The following is an 18345-nucleotide window of genomic DNA, read 5'->3' as shown; positions in this document are numbered from 1 at the left end:
GACAGCACAACTTATGGAAGGAAGGTGGTTCCGCATTAGGAGGAAGGGAGGAATAAAAGAGTTGATGTCTACAATCAGCCTGGATTTGGGAGGTTTAACCAGAAAGGGTAATGGAAGAATGTGTGCATTCTTGAAATGTTGGGAAGGGCTGGAGGGCTGATAAAGCAGAGGGAGCTAAACCAGTGCAGGAAAAAAAAAAATTAAAAGATTTTTTTAAAAAGCAGGTGCCACTAAAATGCCGGATATACAAGTGCAGCAGACCTCGTCCCTTTGCATCATCATGGGAGATTCCAACATGTTGCGAGCTTTAGATTTCACAGACTACAGGAGAGAAAGATGTGATGCTGAAGTTCTAGCCCACAGTGGAGAGCAGTACTTCATTGAGCTATGGACAAAGACTTGTTGGCTGTGAGTAGTTCTGGTTAGTCTCACACTGAAGGGGATGCGAGACTAATGCAGTGTGTGTGTGTGTGTGTGTGTGTGTGTGTGTGTGTGTGTGTGTGTGTGTGTGTGTGTGTGTGTGTGTGTTTATGCTTTAAAAAATTGTTTTCTTTGCAACCGCTTGTCTGATCAATGCAAAATTTTAAACATAGGAGGGACTCCTCATGGAGAATATTTTATTGCCAACTTTGACATCATAGGCCACATGGTATGGCAGCCTTATTGGATGAAAGGAAAACATTTGGAGGACATCATTTTCTCTGACACCGCTCAATGAAAAAAATGCAAACTTGGAAAATGCCATAAATTCCCCATGAGGTATATTAAAGTGATAATGATGACGTCTGAAAATCTGAAATCTGAAAATTCATCCATCTGATCGATGACCTGATGTGAGTGAATAATTAATTTTATGATGTTCATAACCCATGCCAACAAAATATGTGACATAATATGGTGCATGGATGATACGGTACATGGGCCATAATAGCAGCGTGCTAAGTGAACGATGGTATTTTTGTTCAGAATGAACAGACAACGTGAGACCATGCACTCTACGAGTGCTGTTCTAGTTTATCAAGGAATGACTTGCAAAGACAGAGGTTAGCGGTGGACTTTGCAACATGGTCGGTCCAGGACATGTTATGGCTTATGGTGAGGCCTAGAAGTCAAAGAGACAAACTCCCAAGAGCAGGCCATGGAAATAAGTAGGTTAATTTGACGATCTTTCCCGAACAACATGGTGAGACTATTTTCCAGAATTTAAGCACGTGTTCCAATTACAAGATCGGCATCTAATAATTTGCAGATTAGCAGAGAGCTACGCAGCTGTTGTCGCAAAACGCATCTTCATTCTCTGCTCACAAAATGTGTTACTTAATAAGTCTCACCTATCCGGGTGTTATCAGCCTGTGATGGTTGGTGACAAAAATAAGAATTTATGCTGGCATTGTACAATACTCCCAGTAACGAGAAAATTTATCCATTTTTTATACCTGATCTGTGCTCTTCTTTTTAGTTGTATACTCAACTTGCAGTGGATCTAATCCAACGGAACACCCCACATTGCTGTGCAAGTTTCTGGGTCACTCTTGAGGCTCACAAGTGTACACCTATCGTTAAGGAAGCCACATACATAATCTAGCAAACTTCAAGGCTGAACTCTCCAATCAGTGTCATTCCTAAGGGTGGCAAGTCAGTCTCTGATGTTGTGCACCTGCTTTATCAACTTAACCAGCATCATCGCATACTCTGCTCGAGATAAGACACAATGCCGCAAAATGGTGTTTGCCTCCAAATGTTGTTCCAAACTTATCTCTATCAATTGCAATCTTTCTTCATACCCATTGTCCCCGAGGCCTGGTGTCTGTTCTCATCTGAGAAGGCAGAAAAGGTTCTGTCCAGACTCAACCTTGCTTTGTTAATGGACCCAGGTGGCATTAGTGTCCATGTTCTCAAATCCTACTCTGCTACTCTAGCTTCTACATCTGTACTCTTCAGCCTGTCCTCCTTTGACCACATCCTATCTGCATGGAAGTCAGCAAACATCACTCGCATTCACAACAAGGGTTCAAAAACAGATCTTCTGAACTACAGACCTGTAAGCTTACTTCCAAATATATGCAAAGTAATGGAATCCATTCTTGTTTGTGACACCAAGTCTTTCCTCTTTTCAAACAGCCTGACCTCTGACCATCAGTTTGGATTTTGGCATAGTTATTCAACCCTGGTCATGGTGCTACCCTTCTGAAAGCAATGATTGGAGACTCTAAATCTCCAATGCATTTTTTTTTTTTGTATACATAATCGAGGCTCGTGAAAGAGCTAACATTTATCACAAAAAGAAATCAAAGAGACAAACAAATAAAGTATATAAAAAGGGGAGCGGTAGACAATATGGGGAGAGAAGGGGAAGCACATAAACACAACATTTGAGAGCAGGGACATCGGGAATGTGTGGGAGGGAGAGGGATTGGGGGGAGGCGGCGTGGGAAGGGGGGGGGGGGGGGGGAAGTATAAACACAGTACACCAAGGACTTCCAGGAAAGAAGTTGGTATTTCAAAAAAAGTGGATTTTGGGTGAAATTAGCGGGGGTGGAAAAGATCAAGGTTTTGGATGGGGGAAGATAAGAGATGGTGGTGAACAGCTGTTTTAAAGACCTGGAGTTTTGGAATTTTGAAAAAAGAGGAATGAAAGAGTGAAGGTCTTAAAAACAATCAATGCTGAATTTCAATTATATTCCAATTGTCATACATATACCAGTAAAAAGGTAAAATGTATTAACTGCTATCAATACAGCCCTCTCCTCTCCAGTGTAAGCTGGAGATCCTCAAGGCAGTGGCTTGGGCCCATTCTTGTTCCTTGTCAAGATAAACTATTACTTCCATGCTCTGAAAATACCTTGTTTCCTTCTGACATATGATTCCACATGATGTCATACAGTACATCATCCCACTGACAGGCAGACAGCAACTGTATCATTTTCTGCAGATCTAGAATTATGGATAACATTGGTCGGAAAAATGGAACACGTCTCGCAAATCAACTAAAGTAAGGCAATATTTGTGGATCTGTATTTGTTCTCCTGTTGGAATGAAAAACGGCTTGGCAGACCTCCACCAAATTTTTCATTTGTGGCCAAAGTACCCAGGGGCAGCTCATGGGCATTAATTAACACTCCTCCATCCCCAACCTCCCCCACCCCCCTCCTCCCCACGCAGGTGTGGAGAGATGACTTGCAATTTTCACCTGTACACGTTGAATAGTGCAAGTTGTGGCAAAATTTCACATTTATAACGGTACAAATATTTAAACCAGTTTCACTTGTGCCGATTCAAAATCATTTGAACCAGTAAAAAGTACAAGTGTAATCTGGTTGCATGTGCATGCTGCACAGAAGAAGCTGGTACAAGAGAGAAACCCATCACGAGTCATCGATTACCTCCATTAAAACACAAGAAGCATGACAGCAAGGTTGTATGAAAATCAACAAGCTAAATAACTCAACAAACTTAGACTTAAACAGAGGACATTTATTATCCAACTGAATATGCCTTTCTCAAACACAGGCCTAATTTTAAAAGCAATACTACATGTACATAACGTAAATTCACAACCAGTTGAAAAGCTTGTAACAAGGATAAAAGGTCACCCCGATGAAAGAAACATTGCTTGTGACAAAACTCAAAAAAAAAAAGTGCTGTACTTACCAGGGACAGCAACAGTGACGCTTGAAGTGGCTTCTCTGGCAGAATTAAGATTTCCAGGAAGTCTGAAAAGAGGTGACAAAAAAATTCAAATGGGATGAGCAACTTAGGAATGTGAAAATGCTTACCATATTTTCCAATGTATTAACCGCACTTCTTATCGGCAAAAAAAGTTTAAAGTTAGAGGTGCGGTTAATACACAGATATAGAATTTTTTTTGCATACAAAGTCAAGGTTCGTGTAAGAGCTAACACATATAACATATAATAAAGGGAGCGGGAGACAAGAGGGGGAGAGAGAGGGAAGCACAACAACAGTAGAGAACAAGGACACCGGGAGATATGTTGAAGGGAGAGGGCTGGGGCATGGCACATGGGATAAACAAGATTTACACAACGAGGATCTTTCAAGAAAGAAAACGGAATTTGAAGGAGGTGGATTTGTGGTATATTAACGAGGGTAGAAAAGATCAAGGTTTTGGATGGGGGAAGATAAGAGATGGTGGTGAACAGCTGTTTTGTAGACCTGGAGGGAGGAGTGGGATTGAAGAGAATGTGGGAGTTTGTTCCACAGGTGGGGAAAAAAGAGGAATGAAAGAGTGAAGGTCTTAAAAACAATCAATGCTGAATTTAAATTATATTCCAATTGTCATACATATACCAGTAGATCTATATTCTACATATTGAGGAACGTTTAGAGCTTTCAAAATTATGTAAAACTACGTGAGCACAAGCGACCTCGGTTGCACGTTTTTACTCATCGAGTCATGCTCGGTAACCCCGACATCGTATTCCTGGTTCCTGTATATTCTGATTGATTGACAAACAGGAGTGAAGAATGCTTGACGGGAATACCCACCTGGTCTCCAAGGCCGGATTTCCAATGGCTCCAGTGGCGCCTCAGTACCAGGCACACAATCAGAAGGGACCCATGATGAATATATTTTTTTAAACAGTGTACACATTGCAATACGTTTAAATTTAGAATATGTATGAAATTTAATGCTAGTTTAAAAAAATCATGATTTAAATTGAAAAAAACATACGACCACTTCCTGGCGTGTGAAGTCACCACACCGTTAATGGCATACATTCTAGTTCCTGGTAAGCTTGGTTGTGTAGTTAATGGTAAGCTTGCGTTTTATGCGTGTTGTATGTGCGCATTTTTGGAGTAGTGTGCGCATGTCATTTATACCATTTTTTGGAATTACGTGACTCAAGTGCATGAGAAACGCTGCAATTACATTTTCGCACTGAACAACATGAAAACGTGTTCGTGATAACACCTGGATTCTGGCTAGATTGCCTTCCATCTCGCTAGTCTTCCCCTCCCTCAGTTTCCGGAAACCCTCTATGTTAGCATCGTGCGTGTAGTGGTGTGTTTCTCATTTTGTAAGTGAATTGTGCTGGTGTAATAAGCCTAACCCTTGCAATCATGACTGGAAAGCATCCGTGGAGTAGCAAGGTTGGTAGTGTGAGCAAAAGACAGAGGAAGGCCATCACTATTAAAGTAAAAATGCATGTTTTAGGACGGTATGAAAGAGTGATCGTACAGGTAAGGTGAGGACCAGAGAGTGATTGCCACATTGAAGGAGTATTATTAGCAGCTTAGCTAAGGAGGATGACATTGGGGACTGAATGACCATGAATTCCCTTAATTTTTTTGGAGGATGAAAAACAGGGTTGCAGTTAATGGACGGTCACGATTAATAGACCATAAAATACGGTACTTGCATCCCCCTTGTCAACTGGGAAATGCAGAAAAATCCTCCATCGAATAGGGTATAGGATATCTATATTATAATAGGCGTAGGTGATTCTGTCTGTCTGTCTGTCTGTTGGACGTCTGTCCGGGGGTGTGGCTTACTCGGTTTGCAGAGTAGCTCCACCCACTCCTCCTTCTCGAATAGCTTTGAGGCCTGTTTAGTTAGGCCCGTGCTGTCTTTCTCTCTCACACAGGTTTATTTCAATTCTAATTCGATATATCATTTCATTTTTCGCAGTCGCTAACATAGTTTTAGACTCGGTTGAAAAAAAACGGGAAGAAAATCCGATGAAAGTTTCCGTTTATAGAACGAAATGAAATCTCAAACGCCTGTAACTTCAAGGCCTTCTTGAGTCTCTCTCACGCCTTTATCTCCAATCTAACTCACCATCTGATTTCATTTTTATTGATGGTTTTAGACTCGGTGTCAGCAACGTGGGAAAATGCAGAGATATATTTTAAAAAATACACCATATCACCGCCCAACACCGCCCAACATGTATCATACACCGCCCAACATGACACAGACGGCAACATGTCGACATTATCGCTTTTTCTTTAAACCGAGTGAACCGAGCTGAACCGAATAAACCGAGTGAATTCACCGAGCGAATTTCATCCAATTCCACCGAGTTTCATGAAATTACCGAGAGATATTTCTTCGTTTTTATTTTATTAGTTATCAGCAGAAGTACCCAGCGTTGCCGGGCGGGGGAGGGGGGAAGGGCACGTACACTTTAAACATGTATATACATGTGAGATGTGGGATATATACATGTGGGACATGTGTACGTGTGTGTGTGTGTGTGTGTATGTGTGTATGTGTACGTGCGCGCGTGTGCATATACGTGTGTGTGTGCGTGCATATATGTGTGTGTATGTGTATGTAGGCTAACCCCCGCTCTAGCAGGGAAAATGGCCTTAAAATGCATGTTGTTGTTGTATGTGTATATATATGTCTGTGTGTGTGTGTATGTGTATATATATATATATATATATATGTGTGTGTGTATATGTGTCTGTACGTGCGTGTGTGTGTGTTTTTGTGTATGTGCATATATGTGTGTGTGTGTGTGTGTGTGTGTGTGGAGATGTGTATATATATGTGTATAATGTGCATATATGTGTATATGTGGATACATATGTGTATACATATGTGTATATGTGTATATGTGTCTGTACGTGTGTGTGTGTGTGTGCATGTGTGTCGATGTATGTGTGTGTGTGTGTATATGTGTGTGGGTGTATATGTGTGTGTGTGTGTGTGTGTGTGTGTGTGTGTGTGTGTGTGTATGTAAACATGGGCCGGTGTGTGTGTAAAGTGTGAGGAGGTATTGGAGAGGAAAATGCAGAGATATATTTTTTTAAATCGCGCCATGATGATAAACGAAAATACACCGCCTAAAATAACAGTCGACATATATTTAAAATTCGCTTTTTCTTTTCCGTTAAGACATATTACTTTTACTTTTGATGACAGTCGTCACAAAACAACATATATTTCTTCGTTTTTATTTCATTCAACATTATTAGCCGGAAGTAAAATATGGTTCAGGAAATTACCGAGACATATTTCTTCGTTTTTTAATTTATTAGTTATTTACGCATACACTTTAAATAGGTTTATTTGAAATCTTTAATTTTCACAATGTAATTTATTTGTCATTTGATGATGACGAGACACTTCCTCTTGACGATCATGACAATTCATGCGTTGCGTGGAAACTTCCATTTCCAAAATGAATGACACAGTCGATGAAGAACGCAGACTTGAACAGGATGCAGCAAGAAAACGAATGAGAAGGGCGAACGAGTCCGTCGTCGAACGTCAATGCAGACTTGAACAGGTTGCAGCAAGAAAACGAATGAAACAGGAGAACGAGACAGTTGAGGAACGTGAACACAGACTCGCACAGGATGCTGCTGCAACAACGATGAGGAGGGAGAACGAGACAGTCGAGGAACGTGAACACAGACTCGCACAGGATGCTGCTGCAACAACGATGAGGAGGGAGAACGAGACAGTCGAGGAACGTGAACACAGATTCGCACAGGATGCTGCTGCAACAACGATGAGGTGTGAGAACGAGACCGTCGATGAACGTCAACACAGACTCGCACGGCATGCTGAGCAACAAAGACGTTGGAGTGCTCAGCAAACATATACAACCGCAGCCATAATGAATCCGGCCGAAGTATCCGATAATATTGTTCAAGAGCATAACTGCGGTCCAATGACGTCACCATGTGTGTACTGTTCTGCACACCATTTCACAAATGAATCAACAGGACAAGGGGATGGATTTACACTTTGTTGTTCCAAGGGAAAAGTTAAATTGCCTCCACTATTTGCCGTACCTGCTCGACTGCAACAACTTTATCAGGGTGACACTAACGACCAAAGACATTACAACATACCAACTGCTGATGAAATTGCTGCTGTCTTCGTTAGTGGACAACCACCTGCAAACAGGGATTTCCAGGTTCATTTGCATGACCAGGGCTTACACAATCTCTCTCCACTTTCCTCTCACATTGATCCCATGACATATCCCATTCTCTTTCCACATGGCAAGCCTGGATGGATGATAAACATGCCTCACCAGCGACAAACTGCGGTTCGAAACAAGGTAACTCATCGTGAATTCCATGCCTACCGACTGGCTATTCGAAATGAATTCAGCACTATCCATTCTTCGGCGAAATTGTTCCAGCAGTATGTTGTCGACGGATATTGCAAGGCAGAAAATCGACTGCAATACTTCAAACTAAATCAGGAAACCCTTAGAGCCATGGAATACAGAGGACTACTGGACCACGTCCAGAACGTTGCTGCTGATAACCAACGTCCTGTCGGTCGTATCATCATTTTGCCATCGAGTTTTGCAAGGAGTCCAAGAGCTATGCAGCAGAACTACCAAGATGCTATGGCCATTGTTCACAAATTCGGAAAACCAGATCTTTTCATCACGTTCACGTGTAATCCAAAATGGACAGAGATACAAGATAACATCGGACAACACCAACGAGCTGAAGGCAGACCAGATTTAGTGGCACGCATGTTTCATCTGAAATTAAAAGAGTTAATCGACGATATAACGAAGAAGCATGAGTTGGGCAAAGTACGTGCATTTCTCTACGTCGTCGAGTATCAGAAGCGTGGCCTACCGCATGCCCACATATTACTCATGCTGTGCCAAGAAGATAAAATTTGTACCGCCGAAGACATTCACAGAATTGTTTCCGCACAAATTCCGAATTCAAATGAGTCACCAGAGATCCAATTCCTTGGTGAAGTCTCACATGATACATAGTCCGTGTGGCACTTTAAATCGCCATTCGATTTGTGTGAAAGATGGAGTGTGCAGTAAAGGCTTTCCAAAAGCGTATGCTGCAGAGACACTTGCGAGCATAGATGGCTATGCCCTTTACAAGCGTCCCCCAAATGGACCCACTATAACCGTTCATGGAACCGATGTCGATTGTCAATTTGTGGTCCCATTCAATGCTTATTTACTGAAGAAGTACAGAGCACACATCAACATTGAGGTTTGTGCAAGCATAAAGAGTATAAAGTACTTATTTAAATATGTGTACAAGGGACATGACTGTGCCGGCATCGAAATTCGAGAGCGCGGGAGAGTGGAGGTGGACGAAATAAAGACCTATTTGGACTGCAGATATGTCAGTGCCCCAGAGGCATCATGGAGATTGATGGAATTTGAAATGCACAAACAGTCCCATTCCATCACCAGACTTGCGGTACACTTACCTGAATTGCAGACTGTTGTGTTCAGGGATGGTGACGAGGAAGAAGCCATTGTACGACATAGGGGTACAACACTTACAGCTTGGTTTCACATAAACCAGAGAGACCCTGAGGCACGAAGTTATCTGTACCATGACATTCCAAAATATTACGTATTTGAAGAAGGACGAAAGACATGGAAACTTCGACGCCGGGGCGGCAACAAGGTTATCGGACGCATGGTTTCGGCAAGCCCTATGGACATTGAGCACTTTCATCTTCGTGTACTCCTGCTGCACTGCCCTGGTAAAACATCATTTGAAGATCTCAGAACCGTAGATGGAGCAGTTTGTGAAACATACAAGGATGCAGCCAGGAAATTACATTTAACAGAAGATGATACAGAATGGGACAGGTCCTTAGCTGATGGAGTTATCTTTGCCATGCCACAACAATTGAGATCTCTTTTTGCAACCCTATGCATATTCTGCACACCAACAGACACGTCGGCACTGTGGGAAAAATATAAAAACGACCTTTGCGAAGATTTTGTGCACAGCGGCCATATCTTGGAACAGAGTATTTTCATGGCATTGCGAGAAATACAGTCCTTCCTCCTGAGACATGGACAGACCTTGGAAGCATTTCAGTTACCAGTACCTCCAGACACTGTTGAAGATCTTTCGAGCGATGATTATCAGTATGTACCGGGAGATGAACATGAAAAAAGTGAAAACAACAGACAATTACTAAATGATGACCAAATCCAAATTGTAGATGAGGTCCTACAGGCCGTTCATTGTAGGGACCAGTACACAGGCAACCGGTTGTTTTTCGTTGATGGACCGAGCGGAAGTGGCAAGACCTTTCTCTATAATACACTTCTGCACATCTTGCAGAAGTGTCGCAGTGTCTTGCAGTTGCAGTGTCGTTTGGTTCTTCCAATGGCGTACTCGGGCATTGCAGCAACATTGCTGGCAGGGGGCCGTACATCGCACCATCGATTTAAATTGCCAGTGCCAATTTTGGAAAACTCCACATGCAACATATCACCTACGAGTAAAGATGCAGATGCTCTAAGGAAGGCCAACCTATTCATTTGGGATGAAGCACCTATGGCTCCAGCATATGCTTTAGCAGCTGTTGATCGATGTCTCCGGGATGTAACCAGCAACAACATTCCTTTTGGTGGAAAGGTCTTACTTCTTGGTGGGGTCTTCAGGCAGGTTTTGCCTGTTGTACCTCACGCTGCACCTGCAGCAATCATCGCCACATGCATCAAGCATAGCAAGTTGTGGCCAAAGTTCAAACAGCTGAACTTAACATCAAACATGAGAGCTAATGATGATGAAGAATTCTCAAAATGGTTACTGTCGGTTGGAAATGGGACCGTGGAAACAATTCCTGACTCAGATTTTATACGACTGCCTGATCGTATGTGTAGAAGACAACATTTCTTTAGCAGAAGCTGTTTTCGGTAATTTGAACGAAATCCATTCAAACTATGATGCGCTGGCACAACGAGCCGTGTTGTGTCCAAAGAATGAATCCACATTTGTGATCAACGATGAGATACTGGATGCATTTCCTGGGGAAGAAAAGACGTACTTCAGCGCTGATTCCATTGTCTGTGATGACCCTGAAGAGGCACTAAATTATCCTATGGAATTCCTAAATCAATTAACTCCTTCTGGAATGCCATTGCACAAACTTCGTCTCAAAGATGGTGCTGTCATCATGTTACTCTGTAACTTTGATCCGAAACAGGGACTGTGCAATGGTGCAAGATTGGTTGTTAAAAGATTGTTGCCAAACATAATAGACGGAGAAATAATTTCTGGCAGTCACAAAGGAACACGCACATTTATACCCTTCCGATACAACACTACCATTCGTACTCAAACGCCATTAATTTCCAGTTCGTGTGGCATTCTCTTTCTCAATAAACAAGAGTCAAGGTCAAATATTACACAAAGTTGGGATTTACTTACCAGAACCCGTCTTCAGCCATGGCCAATTATATGTTGCATTGTCGCGTGCTAAACGATTTGAGGATGTCAAGGTAAAGGTAGTCAGTAATGGCCAACAGGGAAAAATTGATGGCCACAGTGGAATCTTCACCCGTAATGTTGTTTACCAGGAGGTCCTGCAGTGACACCATTCAGGCAACAAAAGGAGGGCACAAAGGAAAATAGTTAATTACTCCGACACATTTAGTTGCGGTGATTGAAAAATCACCGGACCATTGTTGCTGTTTTGATGCTTTTTACTGCTGTTTTGATGCTTTTTCACTGCTGTTTTTTCACTGCTGTTCTGATGCTTTTTCACTGCTGTTTTGATGCTTTTTCACTGCTGTTTTGATGCTTTTTCACTGCTGTTTTGACGCTTTCCACTGTTGTTTTGATAGTGTTTTGATGCTTTTTCACTGCTGTTTTGATGCTTTCCACTGTTGTTTTGATAGTGTTTTGACACTTTTTCACTGTTGTTTTGATGCTGTTTCACAGCTGTTCTGATGCTTTTTTGCCGTTTTTTTAAATATAAAAATCTCATTAAAAAAAAAAATTCATAAAAAATCTCACAATGATGACATATAATTCACCGAAAACGTTGAAGCAACCGCATAATATTACGGTGATGTTTAACTCTGAGTGAGAATAGTTCTAAATTTTAAAAACTTTCTTCTGATATTTGTGATTTATTTCAAACGAACTGTATTTCCCATCTACATGGGCATGTATTCCTATTAACGTTATGTAAAGTACATAAATTGTGTGGATTACATCATTTGTGGATGTGATCAATTGCCAGTAACCATTTTATATAACTGAATGTGCAGGTGCAGCATCTAACTCAATATGTCGAAATGTCACACACATCCATGCCCGTGGGATTCCCACGGGTGACCCCGTTAGTTAAAGAATATGAGGCAAACTACCAGAGAAAGCCAAGAATAACAGAAATTGCAAAAAACGTCATGAAGGATATCGACATATTCCATGAGCAAAATAGGAGAGTTTTCAAGAAAGAGAAGGGAATAAGAGGGAGCGGCGAGGGATTGGATAATAGGGCAGAAAAAATGGGAGTTTGAAAATTGACAGAGGAAAATAAAGGAAAAGGCAGTGAAAGGAGTGGAAGGGAGGTGTCTGATGCTTAAGAGGATGTATGAGAGAAGGATGAACAATTATTGGTATTTGCATACTTATACGAAGATGATCTCAGAGTCAAGTTCATGCAATACTTTAACCGGAGGTGTGCGGGTTACGGAGTTAACTTCATATTTCAGCACAAAGGCTATTTTATACACAATTTGTGAAAGCACTTTTCCTCTGCTAGAAATTTCCCTTTTCTATACTCTGACTTGCACTGTGTTATGATAAAAACATTATGAATACTCTCCATCACTACTACTTCCCAACTACTCCCAACTTCATGTGGGGTCGGTCAGGGAAGGTTTTTAACCCAACTCTTTCAATAACTGGCTGGCTAGACTCAATGACTCGCCTAATCTTTGCAAAAGACACCGTGGGATCTTTAACATCCAACAACTAATGCTATCAGATGGGACACCCAGCTTAATGTCTATCCGAGCAATGGCACATTTTGTGATGCATCGCCCCAGTGTGAAGGACTGCCTGCGCAAGCTCTGCACCATCTTGTTGGACCAAAAATCAGGAACACAATATTCAAACTACAAAGCATCTGAAAATGCAAAGCTTGTCCGCGTCTGTTTGTATTCAGACGTGTTCTTCTTCTTCTTCCACATGCTCAACATGATGAAAACAGTTTCAAAATAATACAAAAAGAAAATTGACGATTGCCTTGACCTTTAGGCCTAAAAAAACAAGAAGAAAAAGACATAAAATGTCATAGCCCTCTTGGTTTTTAGTAATTTTGCTGTACTGAGTTAAAGGCTATCAGTCGGCCATCTTTGGTCGGATTACCAAACAAAATCTTCTGCATATGTATGTTCTCATGTGTTGTCTTTGTGCCGAGTTTGAACAAAATTGGTCCATGCAGGTTGAGAAATGTTTGGGGGAACGTTTAAGTAACAAAATGGCCACTAGTCGGCCATATTGGATCTAATCTCGAAAAAAGATGACGTGCAAATGTAAATCATCATTCATTATCTGTATGCCAAGTATGAACAAGATCGGTAAATGCGTGTCTGAGAAATGGTTGAGGATGTCTTCAATATCGGGTGTTTTACAACTAAAATGGGCGCCAGTTTCCCAGTCGACCATATTTGATCAGACCGCAAAATAAAGCTAGATGCATGTGTATGCCATAATGTACTCTGCTTGTGCCAAGTGTGAACAAAATCGGACCATGCGTGTTCAATAAATGGTTGGGGAAACATTTAAGTAACAACATGGCCGCCAGTCGGCCATAATGGATCTGATCTCGCAAATAAATGATGTGGAAATGTTAGCCATCAATAAATGAACATGCAAATGTTAATCAATTGGATGAAAATTAATTATTTTAGTCAATGCTGACCATTGACCTTTTGAAAAATTGTTAATTTGATTTCTCCATATTATCATAATAAAGCTTTGTTGAAAATTTGATGACAATAGATAGCTCAAATGGTAAACTAGAACGACACTCTTCGACGTCATGACGTCGACCGATATGCCTCCGCCCACATTGTTATAATCATTATACAAAGTTTGATTTAAATCCATTCAGCTATTCTCAATTATCACATTTCTACATGACATGACCTCTGACCTAACCAAAATCACCTCTTCACCGTTGATGCCAAAATATAATCAGTTCATCTTTGCATCATATAAATATATATATATATATATATATATATATCAAGTTTGGTCAAAATCCCATCACTGGTTCACAAGTTATCACAGTAACAGGATTTTTACCGAACATGAGCTGACTTATTTACCCAAAAATATAATCAGTTCATGTTTACATCATTATACATACCTGTACCAAGTTTGATTTAAATTCCTTCAGCTGTTCTCAAGTTAACACACTTTTACCTGACATGACCTCTGACCTTTGACCTGTTGATGCCATAATCCAATCAGTTCATCTCTGCATCATATATACTTATACCAAGCTTGTTCAAAATCCCATCACTTGTTCACGCCAACATAATTTTTAATTAACACGATCTCTGACCTTTGATCTCATGAATCCAAAATCGAATCAGTTCATCTTTAACTCATGATACATACCTGCACCAAGTTTGAGTAAGATCCCTTCAGTCGTTCCTAAGTTATCAGGGTAACAAAATAATTGCAACTTAACATGACCTCTGATCTTTGAACTCTCGACTCCAGAATCGTATCAGTTTATCTCAGCATCATAATATACAATTACACCAAGTTTGGTGAAAATCCCATGACCGGTTCACAAGTTAGCTCAGTGACATAATTTTTACCTGACATGACATCTGACATTTGACCTTTCACCTCTTGACCCCAAAATCTAATCAGTTATCTTTACATCATTATACATACCTGCACCAAGTTTGACTAAGATCCCTTCAGATGGTCTCAAGTTATCGCGGAAACAAAAACCTATCACAGACAGACGGACGAATGGACGGACGGATAGACAACCTGAAAACATAATAGTACGGGAAACATATGAAAATCTGTTAACTAAATTGTTACTAAAAAATTTCTTCACCAATATGTTTGTAAAGGTGTGTAATAACATGTGTTAAAATGTTGAAGGTCAACTCCCATGGGAAACCCAGAAAAAAAGCTGTTGAATTTGGGTACCGAAAAATTATTTTCGAGAATTTTTATTTTTTTTAATCGGCCCTTAAGTAACTTATGAGGGGGTCAAATAAGGGTTTTTCATGATTCTGAGTTGATTGTTAACATTTATATTTCACCACAGACACTCCTTTGTGGAAAAATAATTTCTAAATATATCTCATTTTCTACTTTGCAGGACATGGAGTCTAGCAATATGGATGAATTCGTTACTCCACCTGTGCTCAATTGCTTCATCTGTGCACGCTCGGATACACCAGCTGAAAGGCTCATACAGGCAACTCCAAAGGGATACTCAACTTTATTGAAACAAGCAGAAACTGTCGAAAATGTTACTGTTGTGGAACGTATGAAGGAGGCTCAAAAGGAAGGAAAACTGAGGTACCACCAGAAGTGTAAAAATGATCTGTACAACAACTTTGTTGCAACCACCAAGAAGTCAGCTCAAGCATCAAAGGCAGAGAAAGAGTCATCAAAGTTGAAGAGAAGACGCACCACTTGTGAGTTCAGTTCATCAACTGGCTGCAGTTCTAGAAGATCACAGTCAGTTGACCTCCTGTATAAGGATGTATGCATTCTTTGCAACCAACCAGCCCTACAAAAATAATCCAGCACAAGCTAGAAAGAAATACAGAGTGCCAGATAATTTGACTGCAGATACACTGAAGGCAAGCTTGCTGAAGACAGCACGGAGTCGCGGGGATGACTGGGGCACTGAAGTCACTGGACGCCTGGAAGGGATCAACGACTTGGTAGCAGAAGAAACACTGTACCATTTGCGATGCAAACTTATGTTTGCGAGAGGTGACAGTTTGTCCAAGACTGATGAGGAAGGAAAAAGGAAGAGAGGACAGAGGAGTATTGATGAGGAGCGAGAGGCAGTTTTTATTGAATTCTGCGAATGGTTAGACTCAGAATTAGAGCATGGGGTAATGAACATGGACCAAGTCCATGAAAAGCTGCAGGAGTTTGATCAGTCACCAGAGAAGAGCCTTTCTTATTCAAAGCATTGGCTAAAGATAAAACTTCTAGAGAAATACGAAGACACCTGGTATTTCACAACACAGGAAAGAAGGGCAGATGTACTCTGTCTCAAAGATGGCACCGACAATATTCTGCGAGTGCATCATGCTAATCTTGACCATGGAGATGAGAAGACTCAGATCATAAAGACGGCACTCAAGTTCATATCCAATGATATTGCCTTGATTGATTTAGGTCCAAAGTCATACCCCACCACACACAGTATGACTGACATCGATAGTCAGCTGACACTTGTTCCTGCAAGCCTTCAGATGTTCTTGAGACCGATTGTCAAGACAGACGAAAGAGTTGCCGTTTGGGGGCAGAATTTTATTAAGGCCTGTCGACCTCGGTCTGGAGTATTGCCACACCAAATGGGGCTTGCCATACAACTTGATCATAGATTTGGGTCAAAATGGATGCTCAACAAGTTCCACCGGCTGGGATACACTGAGTCTTACACGGAGACACAAAACTACAAATACTGCTTCCTTAATAGTAGGAGTGGAGATGATGTTCCAGATACTTCTGGCACTCTTGACACCATTGTGGAGGAAACCGATGAACAGATCAATGATGAGGTTGCGGTTGATGCTGCGCTTGAGGATCAATCAGTGATGACAGCCAAAGTGCCAGCCAGTGAAAGTGAATTGTCAAGTAATGATCAGGTGGTCTTTATGGAGGTTGGGGAAACAAACAATGCAGTCACTCAGTTTGTTGGAGACAATATAGATTTAAACATTGTCTCTATTCACGGAAACACTCCCTTTCACTCAATGGGTTGGATCGAAGTCACCTCTCCGGCACCACCTTTGCCAGATCCACAGACAACAGCAGCTTTCCCCCGGGTGAAGTTGAAGGCACTCGACAAAGCTAAGATCCTGAGAGGAACTGAAGTAAAGATTATTCCATTTATGAACAGGAAACAGATAGGAACTAACGCGATCATGTTTCTCCCCCTCGCTGAGCTTTCCTCCTCCCTGGCTCATGATCAGCCACTCCTCACTCCAGGTGACACACTCTGGGCAGCGGGGTGGGTGATCAAAGCCAACGATCCTGAGTTCCCACACTCCAACTGGAATGGCTGGATGAAGAGAATCCATGCTAATGATGCAAAGCAGAGCACACAGATCGAGGTCCTCCCAGAAGGAGATTGAAGGAATTGAAGAAGGGTGAAATTCGGTACAACATGTTCTCAAGGAAGGCAGCGGCAGGAGTGATCAAACCAGAGACTCTACCTCCAACAGAGGGTGCAGCTGCACAACATTCACTCCGTGCCTACCTGCAGACCCGGGACTGGATCCTTCTACAGAGCATGTCTCTGAACCCCAGTGACTATGGATGGACAATAGGTGTGCATGGGTATGAGCCAGTTCCAACACTGGACCCCACGGCTCCTGAGGAGCTATTGCAGTTCACGAGCTGTAATTGTCATGGAGATTGCAGCAACCGGCGATGCAGCTGCAAGAAGAATGGGGTCACGTGCATCTCGGCCTGTGGAGTCTGTAATGGCATTACATGCAGAAACTGCAGTCATGATGTTGTTGAGTCTGAAGAAGACATAGACAATGACTGTTGAAACTTCTGACATTGTGAATGAGAAATAACTCTTGAGTATTATATATGTATGTGAAATAAAAGCTACTTTGTGTGTAAATGTAAAAGTGAAAATATAAATGTTAACAATCAACTCAGAATCATGAAAAACCCTTATTTGACCCCTCATAAGTTACTTAAGGGCCGATTAAAAAAAATAAAAATTCTCGAAAATAATTTTTCGGTACCCAAATTCAACAGCTTTTTTTCTGGGTTTCCCACGGGAGTTGAACTTCAACATTTTAACACATGTTATTACACACCTTTACAAACATATTGGTGAAGAAATTTTTTGGTAACAATTTAGTTAACAGATTTGTGAAATATCTCATAAAATGCCCTTACTATAATGCATCCGGCGACTTCATCGGCGGAGGCATAAAAAGTTACCGATATATTCTTGATGTTGATATTCCTCTTCATTATGTGCTGAAAATGCAGAAAGCTAAAAGGCAAGTTCGCATCAATGGGCAGGAAATAATAAGGTTGGTACATGCCTCCATCATGGAAAGACATGTAGTGTTGTCTATATAATCGTCATCCACCATAACATGTTGAACTCAATCGAGAAATTTACGCAGATAAATAAATCTCATTTTCAGTTCATTGTGTTCAATTTTGTTTGCATCTCCGTCATCTTCACAAAGTACCGGGAGCTCTAAGCTCAAAGAAACAATGCTATTTTCTATGGAGAACTTACCTTGAAGCAACATAGCTCAAAAAACGAGTGTTGTGAGCTTTTCAAAAGATTTGGACGTGATTGTATCCTAAAACAGCCTAAATAACAATACAGTACATATGGAAGATTTTTTTGGA

The 18345-nt window shown here is 41.2% G+C and overlaps 1 protein-coding gene across 4 annotated transcripts in view; it reads right to left on the bottom strand.

Annotated features, from left to right (window-relative positions):
* The window catches only part of ZNF106 (zinc finger protein 106), an 89085-nt gene that overhangs the window by 31449 nt on the left and 39291 nt on the right, over positions 1–18345 (bottom strand). For 3 of the 4 annotated variants that reach the window (XM_068123545.2, XM_068123526.2, XM_068123535.2), the window contains one exon: positions 3652–3713. In XM_068123545.2, coding sequence (XP_067979646.2) covers positions 3652–3713 — 62 coding nt within the window. Of the gene's footprint in view, positions 1–3651; positions 3714–11151; positions 11307–18345 lie in introns of all 4 variants that reach the window. The other variant, XR_013623936.1, reaches the window with a different exon arrangement.

The sequence above is a fragment of the Myxine glutinosa genome, chromosome 1 (genome assembly GCF_964187855.1).
Source record: "Myxine glutinosa chromosome 1, kmMyxGlut1.1, whole genome shotgun sequence".
In the NCBI taxonomy this organism is placed as follows: domain Eukaryota; kingdom Metazoa; phylum Chordata; class Myxini; order Myxiniformes; family Myxinidae; genus Myxine; species Myxine glutinosa.
The sequence above is the reverse complement of the archived record's forward strand: the minus strand, read 5'-3'. Positions and strand labels throughout refer to the sequence as shown.